We start from the raw sequence: 10843 nt of genomic DNA on the forward strand, positions 1-10843 counted from the left end.
TTAAACAGGTGATGACTCCCTAGTGAGCGTGGTCAGTGACCAGATTGGGTGGCGGGAGTTTCAGGTTCCAAAAACAAACTTCTGGCCTGGCGCGGTGGCTCACGCCTGTAATCCCAGCACTTGGGAGGCTGAGGTGGGTGGATCACAAGGTCAAGAGTTCAAGACCAGCCTGACCAACATAGTAAAACCCCGTCTCTACTAAAAATACAAAAATTAGCCGCGCGTGGTGGCATACACCTGTAGTCCCAGCTACTCAGGAGGCTGAGGCAGGAGAATCGCTTAAACCTGGGAGGCAGAGGTTACAGTGAACCAAGATTGCACCAGCCAGGCAGAGGTTACAGTGAACCAAGATTGCGACAGAGCGAGACTCCGTCTCAAAAAAAAAAAAAAAAAAAAAAAGGTATTCTTTGGCCGGGCGTGGTGGCTCATGCCTGTAATCCAAGCATTTTGGAGGCCAAGGCGGGTGGATCACCTGAGGTCGGGAGTTCAAGACCAGCCTGACCAATATAGTGAAACCCTGTCTTTAATGTTAAAATATTTTTTTATGTTAAAAAAAAAATTATAAAAAAAAGCAGGGCTGGGCGCGGTGGCTCACATCAGTAATGCCAGCACTTTCGTAGGCTGAGGCAGGGGGATCACTTGAGGGCAGGCGTTCAAGACCAGCCTGGCCAACACAGGGAAACCCCGTCTCTACTAAAAATACAAAAATTAGCCTGCCGAGGCGGGTGGATCACGAGGTCAAGAGATCGAGACCATCCTGGTCAACATGGTGAAACCCCGTCTCTACTAAAACTACAAAAAATTAGCTGGGCATGGTGGCGCGTGCCTGTAATCCCAGCTACTCAGGAGGCTGAGGCAGGAGAATTGCCTGAACCCAGGAGGCGGAGGTTGCGGTGAGCCGAGATTGCGCCATTGCACTCCAGCCTGGGTAACAAGAGCGAAACTCCGTCTCAAAAAAAAAAATTAGCCTGGTGTGGTGGCGCACGCCTATAATCCCAGCTATTTGGGAGACTGAGGCAAGAGAATCGCTTGAACCCGGGAGGCGTAGGTTGCAGTGAGCGGGGATTGCACCACTGCACTTCAGCCTGGGCAACAGAGACATCACAAAAAAAACCTGGAAAAAAGCAAACCTCTCAAGGCTGTTTGTTGTCACGTTATTAGTAATTACAAAACGTGGAAACAATGTAAATGTTCAGCAGTAGGGAAGTTAGCCAAATTAATGGGTGTTATGTGGCCATTAGTAAACCATTTACAAACTCTAAAAGACTTGTTAATGATAAAGCAGGATACAAAATTGTGCACAAACTGTAATTACATTTACATTTGGAAATAGAAGGAAGAAAGAAATGGAAATGCAATCAGAGTTGAGAACCCGTGGTCAAATCATTAGCTTTTCCTCTTCTGTTTCCTAAACTTTCTGCCATGCTGTTGGGGCTCAGAAACCGAAACCCCAAAATAAGGCACATTGACTTGCTGAACTGAAGAAGCCTCGATGTTCCTTCCTCGAACTCACCGTCTCTCCCAAAGCACAGGACTTTATCTAACATCCAAACTACCAAAAGGAATAATTTTTTCTTTCTTCTCCTCCTCATAATGTAATCACACCTGACCAGAGACACTTATACTGTCAGAAAGAGCTATTTACAGCTGAGCACAGTGGCAGCAGCCTGTAATTCCAATGCTTTCGGAGGCCAAGACAGGAAAATCGCTTGAAGTCAGGAGTTCGAGATCAACCTGCCCAACATAGCAAGACTCTGTCTCTATAAAAAATTAAATTGTCAGGGGCTGGTGGCTCAAAACTGTGGTTCCAGAAGAGACAGGAGGATCGCTTGAGCCAGGAGTTGGAGGCTGTAGTGAGCCATGATCTCACCACTGCACTCCAGCCAGGGCTACAGAGTGAGACCCTGTCTTCAAAAAAACCAAAGCAAAATAAAACAAAAAATATTTACAAATTTATCTCTGTCCCCTTATCCATTCATTCTCCCTAGTGATCCCTGAACAGAATGCCTCCTTCTCTCACCCCCTTAAACCTGTTTTATCAGGAGGGTATACAAACTTCTGAACCCTTTTCAGGGTGGGTAATCATGCTGTGATTCTCCCCATGTATACATTTTAAATACATTTGTATGCCTTTTCTCCAATTAATCTGTCTTTGAATTGATTTTTGATCGACTCTTCAGGGGGCAAAGGGGAACTTTCTTATCGGCCCCTACATTGCCATTTCTCCATTTAATTAGAAAAATATTTCAGGCCGGGCGCAGTGGCTCATGCCTTTAATCCCAGCACTTTAGGAGAGTGAGGCAGGCGGATTACGAGGTCAGGAGTTCAAGAGCATCCTGGCTAACATGGTGAAACCCTGTCTCTACTAAAAATACAAAAATTAGCCGGGCATGAGGTGCGCCCCTGTAGTCCCAGGTATTCGGGAGGCTGAAGCAGGAGAATCATTTGAACCCAGGAGGCAGAGGTTGCAGTGAGCCGAGATCGCACCACTGCACTCTAGCCTGGGCTACAGAGCAAGACTCCATCTCAATTTAAAAAACAAAACAAAACAAAACAAAACAAACAAACAAAAACCTTCAAAAAACCTAGGAACTCCAGATGACTTCCTTTGGAATTATCCCTTAACCCTTCATGAGGAGTCAGGAGATGACTCCTGTATTTCAGGCGACAAAACTGGGGCACGACAAAGGTGATCTGTCCATTTCATTCAAATCTCGAGCTAGACGCAGCATCAGCACTCGAACCGCCGTTTCCCTTGCTTCCAAGAGTACACGGGCGATCCGGTGAGCAGAAGGCCTAAGAAGCCAAGCACCAGAGGTTTCTGCCTAGGAGGCACAGGATGAAACTCGTGGGCTGTTGGCCCCGCCCCACTTTGAAGCTCCGCCCAGGCCAAGAAGCGCAGGGGCGGGGGGTGGTTTCCATGGTGACGACAAACAAGGCCCATACTGGAGGGGGCCGCTGCTGGGCTGCTGCTCCTGCTGCCGCCATGATTCCCCCCGCAGACTCTTTGCTCAAGTACGACACCCCGGTGCTGGTGAGCAGGAACACGGAGAAACGGAGCCCCAAGGTAAGGACGGCGGCTCGGGAGACAAAGGAGCCTCTAAGCTCCGATGGGGAAAGACACATTCCTGCATTGAGGGTCAGGAATCCCAAGGGACAGGGATTGCAGAGACTGGGAGTAAAAGGAATTGGGAAGTCGGGGAAGGAGGGTGAGAGGATTGTATAGGAAGCCTAGATGTTGGGTGTAAGCCCAGATGTTGGGTGTGACCCCAGAGGGCAGATTTAGGATGGGGAAGAAGGTCACAGGGAGATGGATGGGGCTCACTCTTCTTCATAGTACCTGGGTCCAAGAATAGATGAGGTAGTGATTTCCCCATCACCAGAGGTGTGAAAGCACGTGCCTAAGCACCTGTGCCGGGAACACCTGTACAAGCATTGAGTTGGGACTAGACTTCATGGCCTCCTTCAGCTCTGTGACATAATTTCTGCGGAGAAGACCGATCCAAAGTGGCTAGGAAGAGTGGAGGGCTGTGCAGAAGTCCTGGAGCATTCTGGAGCTGGGGGATGTGTAGAGCTGAGCTCCTGAACCATTTCCTGCTCTCACTTGTGCCTTCATCTCAGGCTCGGGCACTGAAAGTCAGCCCCCAGCAGCCTGGACCCTCAGGTCCAGTCCCACAACCACCCAAGACCAAGCTCCCCGCAACTTCGTGTGTCCCAGATCCTACAAAGCAGGCAGAAGAAATCCTGAATGCCATCCTACCCCCGAGGTAAGAAAGTAGGAGCAGTGGCTGGGAGAATGCCTCTGCTTTTGCATCCTGGATTTTGGGAGTGTGGGAGGAGGCAATCTACCTCTGTTCCTGGCTGGGGTTTCCTCCCAGTATCACAGAGCTGCTAGAACTTACCTACGGCTGGATCCTGGCAGGGTGGTGGGAGACCTCTTCTCAATCTACCCTCATTTCCTGGATGCCCTCACCCAATCTCATGGCTTTAGATACCACCTATAGGCCGATGGCTCCCAAATGTGCAGAGGAGAGGAGAGAGCTCTGTCCTGTCCACTAAACTCCAGGCCATATCGTCTTCTACTTCCTCATTATCTTCGTGAAGATATCTAATAGACATCTCAAACTCAACATATTTCTTCAACAATCACAATTTCTTCCTCCCCCAGTCTGCTCATTCCCTGTCTTCTCCTTTTTACTAGGGACTCAAGCCCCCTTTTATTCCTTTTGATCACTCTCACACCACGTGTCCTATCCTTCGTCACATTCTTTTCGCTCTACCTTCAAATTCTTTCCCAAATCCAACCACTTTTCATCACCTCTGCTTCCACCATCTTGCTCCTAGCCACTGGTGGCCACTCGCACGGCTGCAATGGCCTCCCCTCTGAAATGCTGCTTCCACTCTGCTCCTCCAGTCTATCCTCTATACAGCCCCTAAGTCATAAGTCAGATCATGCCAGTCTCTGGCAGAAACTCTTTCGTAGCTTCCCATCTCAGACTAAAATCAAAAGTCCTTACAATGGCCTGGAAGATGTGGCATGATCTGGTCTATGATACATCCCTGACCTTATCTCCTGTTATTTTGTTTCTCGTTCGCTGTGCTGAATCCACAGGGGCCTCACTTGCTATTTCTGGAGCACCTCATCACTCTCCCACCACAGGGGTCTGGCAGCTGGTGTTTTCACTGCCAAAGATGCTCTTCCCTTGATATTCCCTTAGTTCCCTTCATTTCTTCACTCAGGTCTTGCTCCGGTATCATTTCTTCCAGGAGGCCTTCCTTGAGAATTCTCTGCAGAAGAGCAGCCTTCCCCAACATGATCTCCTTTCCTTGCTTTTTCTTCTGCAGCCACCTTGATCATGGACATGCCTTTTTCAACTATTTTTATGTAATAAGTTGACAGCACAGTTTGTAAGTCTATGAGGAAATGGGAAACAGTCAAAGAGAGACTGTCATCTCCTCTGAGATAGAGGTCAAAGGACAGGGGTAACTTGTCAGTTGATTCCCTCCCACCAATGACACAAATCCTCTTTCCCATGGCAGTTCTGCCTTCAAACTTTCTCCCTGTGATTCCACAGCCTGGCCACCTCCGGCACAAGGTTTGTTATGGGGGCCCATGCAGGCACACACCTTCGAGAACCTCCCCACCCCTGATATACACATCTGCCTGTTTCTGGCTCCCACAAGGTTTATGATGTCCTGTTTTCCCACCCCATAATTGGTGGGTAATTCCTACTCTTCAGATCAAGCAACAATCAAAAATTGGTCTTCAACATGTTGGGAGGGTAAGATCTGGGACAGTGGGGGATGATTTCACAGCGGCCCCTTGCCACAGTGGAAATTGCCCACCACCCACTCATTCCCAAGGTCCCTGTGGAGGCAGCATGGTGGGTGTGGCTTTGGAGCCTCACACCCCTTGGGATGGAGGATTCTCAGGCAGGGGGCTCAAAGGGCCCTCTCTCCTCATGTGCTAGGAAGCCTCAAGTCAATAGGTTTTGCTCAGCCTCGCTGTGTCTACCACAGGGAGTGGGTGGAAGACACGCAGCTATGGATCCAGCAGGTGTCCAGCACCCCCAGCACCAGGATGGATGTGGTGCACCTCCAGGAACAGTTAGACTTAAAGCTGCAGCAGCGGCAGGCCAGGGAAACAGGCATCTGCCCTGTCCGCAGGGAACTCTACTCACAGTGCTTTGGTGAGTGACCCAGGTGAGGGGTGGGCACTACACACTCTGCTGCTCCCTTCCCTTCACCTTCAGCACAAATCCAAGCCTGAGTACCCTGGAGCTGGAGCCCACCTCATGCTGGAATCCCCTCTTCTCCCCCTGCCTGACCCACCCAGCAACAGCTAAATGGCCCCTTCCCCTTCCTAGCCCAGCCTCTTCTACAAGTCCTCCAGCTGTCAACCACTGTATTCTTGGCAACTTGAGTTCCTCACTCCTTAGCAGATGTTTGGAGGAAGACGAGAACTTCCATCTGGTTTTTTTTTTTTTTTTCAGAGATTTCTATAATAAGCATGTGCTATTTTTTTAATCAGAAAGATTAATGTTCAGTATTTACATCCATTCATCACTCTTTGGCCCTTGGTCCAGAAAAATCTTGTAATTTTTTGTTAACCGACATACACGAGAGATTTAACATGCACCTTCTTGAGTGCTGGTGTCAAATGGCTGTCCCCAGCCCAGTCTCACTGGCCTTCATAGACGCTGATCTGCAAACCATCTCCAAACCCTCAGGCAGCTGCAGCGTCTAGCAGACTTCCCTATCTGTGTGTGATTATGGTTTGCCCTCCAGGTCAGCATTTATGGGGAGATAGGTGGGCAAGCTCTAGACCCTGGCTTTTCCAGCCCCAAACCAGTGCAGCCAAGGGGGCACACAGTATGTCCCAGCTGCTTGAAAACAGCCAATGGGCCAGGCACAGTGGCTCATGCCTGTAGTCCCAGCACTTTGGGAGGCTGAGGCGGGTGGATCACCTGAGGTCAGGAGTTCGAGACCAGCCTGGCCAACCTGGTGAAACCCCGTCTCTACTAAAAATAAAAAAATTAGCTGGGAGTGGTGGCAGGCACCTGTAACCTCAGCTATTTGGGAGCCTGAGGCAGGAGAATCGCTTGAACCCGGGAGGCAGAGGTTGCAGTGAGCCGAGATAATGCCATTGCACTCCAGCCTGGGAGACGGAGCAAGACCCTGTCTCAAAAAGACAAAAAACAGCCACCATATTTAAACAGAAAAAGTCAGTTTTTTTCCTTTTTTTTGGGGGCGTAGGGTCAATCTCTCCCCATCACCCAGGCTGGAGTGCAGTGGTGCAATCTCGGCTTACTGCAACCTCTGCCCCCAGGGTTCAAGCGATTCTCTTGCCTCAGCCTCCTGAGTAGCTGGGACTACAGGTGCCTGCCACCATGCCTGGCAAATTTTTGTATTTTTAATAGAGACGGGGTTTCACCATGTTGGCCAGGATGGCCTTGATCTCTTTACCTCATGATGCACCCACCTCTGCCTCCCAAAGTGGTGGGATTATAGGCATGAGCCACTGCGCCTGGCCAAAGGCAGTTTTTTTGTTTTTCTAATAGTAGCCAGTTTTTACCTAAGGCCAGAAGGGAGGGGGTCCGGGGCTGTAAACACACCAGAGCGTCTTGTCTCCCTCTGCCCTGGCCGACCCAGGCTAGCTGACTGTGCTACTCCCAAGTGCCAAGTGCAGAGGAGTGAACCTTGCATGGCAAGGTTCTTTGGGCCACTGAAGGGACCCTCTCTGAGATCCTTCTCTGAGGTCTTGTACTTTGTCTCTGAGCGAGAACACCCTAATACCCTTCCCCAGAGGAAGAGTATTTGCAATAGAAATAGCGAGGTTCTCTCCCCGCACCCTGTCTGATCTCGTGGTGTGTGTGCATTGGAAGATGAGTTGATCCGGGAGGTCACCATCAACTGTGCGGAGAGGGGACTGCTGCTGCTGCGCGTCCGGGACGAGATCCGCATGACCATCGCTGCCTACCAGACCTTGTACGAGAGCAGCGTGGCGTTTGGCATGAGGAAAGCACTGCAGGCTGAGCAGGGGAAGGCAGACATGGAGAGGAAAGTGAGTGGGGATTGCCAGGACCCTTGGGCCCCTGACTCTTCTGTAAACCTCAGGGCCATGTGCTTGTCATTCCAGCACTACCTGCTGGCCTCCTAAGCTGCTCTCCTGAAATTCAAGACCCCTGGACCTGCATCACCTCAGTAAGGGACCCCTGGCTGAGTTTGATGGCCAGCCTGGTATTGGGAGAGTTGTCTCTGCTGTGGACGCTCCATGCCAGGCACTGACCTCCCACTGGGTGGCAGTACATACCCTGGCAATTCCTTGTGTCCCATGTCCCTTCCATCCAGGCTCTCAGACCTTTCCGTCCACCTGGCCACATCCCAGGATGACTGGGCATTCTGTCCTTAGATTGCAGAATTGGAGACAGAAAAGAGAGACCTGGAGAGGCAAGTGAACGAGCAGAAGGCAAAATGTGAAGCCACCGAGAAGCGGGAAAGCGAGAGGCGACAGGTGGAGGAGAAGAAGCACAATGAGGAGATCCAGTTCCTAAAGCGGACGAATCAGCAGCTGAAGGTAATCAACACGGGGGCGGAGGTGCCACTGCCCCGAGAGCCAGCTCCGCAGGCCAGGGATTCGGTTCTTTTTCTGCGGCTTTTAAATATTTGTCCACATGCACTGCCAAAGAATAAAGGAAGCTGACTTTGGTGGTGGGAGGGGGAGGACTCCAGAGGGGGAGTCTCTACTCTCGACTCCAAATCCCCGTGGCGCCTCAGCCTGGCTCTCCAGTGGAGGATTTTTCCCCCTGGAAAAAAGCTGCCCATCATCCGGGGAGAGGTGGAGATGGCAAAAAGTAGAACTGCTTTCCCCTGGAAGCTGGTATGTTGGAGCCTTCCTGGGGGACACTGGGCTTCAGCTGGCTTGTGTGGTAGGGCTGTCCCACTGCTGTCCCACAGTTTCAGGGCATAGCCAGGGAAGAAGTCAGAACCAGTGGGCAGCAGGGCCCTTTGAGAGGAAGAACCATTTCAAATCAGAAACCTTCCTCAGGAATGCGGTCGGGGAACCCAGCTGTAGGTGTTCTTCCTCAAAGCCCAATGCTAGCAGTGGATTTATTTATTTATTTTGTGACGGAGTCTTGGTCTGTTGCCAGGCTGGAGTGCAGTGGTGTGATCTCCGCTCACTGCAACCTCTGCCTCCGGGTTCAAGCGATTCTCCTGCCTCAGCTTCCCGAGTAGCTGGGATTACAGGCGCATGCCACCACACCCAGTTAATTTTTGTATTTTTAGTAGAGACAGGGTTTCACCATGTTGGCCAGGATGGTCTCGATCTTTTGACCTTGTGACCCACTCGCCTCAGCCTCCCAAAGTGTTGGGATTATAGCCATGAGCCACAGCGCCCGGCCTAGCAGTGTACTTTTGTCCAGCTGAGGTGATAGGAGGGAGGGGGCTGGTGGACACAGCTGGGCACGAGCCACGCTACAGGCACCACAGCTCCCAGCTGTTTGCTCCAAAGGTTCTCAAAAGATGGGCCCCAAACCAGCATCATCCTCACCTGGCAAATTAAGGAAGACAAATTATTGGGCCTACCCCAGATCCACTGAATCAGAAAATTTGGGGTTGGGGTCCAGCAATATGCATTAATAAGGTCTCAAGCAATTCTAATGTTTGCAGAAGTTTGAGCATCACTGTTCTGGACAGATGGCCTACTGACATTTAGTGGCTTTCTCCAATGGCCCTGACCACAGGACCCTGGATGATCTCCCTGTCCTCCCTAGGCTCAGATAGAAACCTTACAGTCTTGACATGGGCAGGCTTGTTAGGTCTATACACCAGCAGGTCTGGCCATTTGCGATAAAGAAGTCTTTCTATTAAACACTACTGGAACTTTTCTTGTTGCTGAAAAGTTAAACAAAAAGAAAAGCAAGAAACTTTCAGAGCCAGAGATGACTGTTTACTTAGCAGCCTCTGAGGCTGCTTTCCTTAACTGCCATATTCCTTTTTCATAAGCCTGTGTTCCTCAGCTCTTCCTGTATTAGCAACAAGAGCAAACCAAACACCTTAGCATCTTTCTAACACTTAAAAGCAACCTTCTGGCCAGGTGAGGTAGCTCACACCTGTAATCCCAGCACTTTGGGAGGCCAAGGCGGGCCAATCACCTGAGGTCAAGAGTTCGAGACCAGCCTAGCCAACATAGTGAAACCCCATCTTTAGTAAAAATAGAAAAATTAGCTGGGGATGCTTCCAGGCACCTGTAATCACAGCTACCCAGTAGGCTGAGGCAGGAGAATCGCTTGAACCTGGGAGGCGGAGGTTGCAATGAGCCGAGATCACGCCATTGCACTCCAGCCTGGCAGCCTGGGGGACCAGAGTAAGACTTTGTCTCAAAAAAAAAAAAAAAAAAAAAAAAAGCAAACTTGTAATCTCCAGTGTGAAAAATTCTTTATAAGTGAGCTTTTTTTTTTTTCCTTTGATAATTGAGTTTCACTCTTGTTGCCCAGGCTGGAGTGCAATGACACGATCCCGGTTCACTGCAACCTCCACCTCCCAGGTTCAAACAATTCTCCTGCCTCAGCCTCCCAATTAGCTGGAATTACAGGTGCCCACCACCATGCCCAGCTAATTTTTTGTATTTTTAGTAGAAAGGGGGTTTCACCAGGTTGGCCAGGCTGGTCTCGAACTCCTGACTTAAGGTGATCCACCTGCTTAAGCCTCCTAAAGTGCTGGGATTACAGGTGTGAACCACTGCACCCAGCTTTTTTTTTTTTTTTTTTGAGACGCAGTTTTGCTCCTGTTGCCCAGGCTAGAGTGCAATGGCACGATCTCAGCTCACTGCAACCTCCGCCTCCCAGGTTCAAGCAATTCTTCTGCCTCAGCCTCCTGAGTAGCTGGGATTACAGGTGCCTGCCACCACGCTCAGCTAATTTTTTCAGTGGCTCGATCTCAGCTCACTGCAACCTACACCTCCCGGATTCAAGCAATTCCCCTGCCTCAGTCTCCTGAGTAGCTGGGATTACAGGTGCGCGCCATAATGCCTAATTTTTTGTATTTTAGTAGAGACGGGGTTTCGCCATGTTGGCCAGGATGGTCTCGATCTCCTGACCTCATGATCTGCCCGCCTCAGCCTCCCACAGTGCTGGCATTCCAGGCATGAGCCACTGCGCCTGGCTTAATTTTTTGTATTTTTAGTAGAGATGGGGTTTTACCATGTTGGCCAGGATGGTCTTGAACTCCTGACCTCATGTGATTCACCTACTTAGGCCTCCCAAAGAGCTAGAATTACAGGTGTGAGCCACTGCACCTGGCTGGAAATGAACTTTTTTTTTTTTTTTTTTTTTTTTTTTTT

General features: G+C 50.1%; 1 protein-coding gene across 1 annotated transcript in view; it reads left to right on the top strand.

The window, feature by feature from the left end:
* Window positions 1-2726: 2726 nt before the first annotated feature.
* The window catches only part of DNALI1 (dynein axonemal light intermediate chain 1), a 9986-nt gene continuing 1869 nt past the window's right edge, over window positions 2727-10843 (top strand). Inside the window, exons 1-5 of the mRNA XM_032246990.1 lie at window positions 2727-3067; window positions 3622-3767; window positions 5521-5690; window positions 7386-7564; window positions 7913-8077. Of these exons, the coding sequence (XP_032102881.1) occupies window positions 2840-3067; window positions 3622-3767; window positions 5521-5690; window positions 7386-7564; window positions 7913-8077 (888 nt within the window). The 5' untranslated portion in view covers window positions 2727-2839. The remainder of the gene's footprint in view (window positions 3068-3621; window positions 3768-5520; window positions 5691-7385; window positions 7565-7912; window positions 8078-10843) is intronic.

The sequence above is a fragment of the Sapajus apella genome, unplaced genomic scaffold (genome assembly GCF_009761245.1).
Source record: "Sapajus apella isolate SASKATOON/1434 unplaced genomic scaffold, GSC_monkey_1.0 scaffold62, whole genome shotgun sequence".
NCBI classification, from domain to species: Eukaryota; Metazoa; Chordata; class Mammalia; order Primates; family Cebidae; genus Sapajus; species Sapajus apella.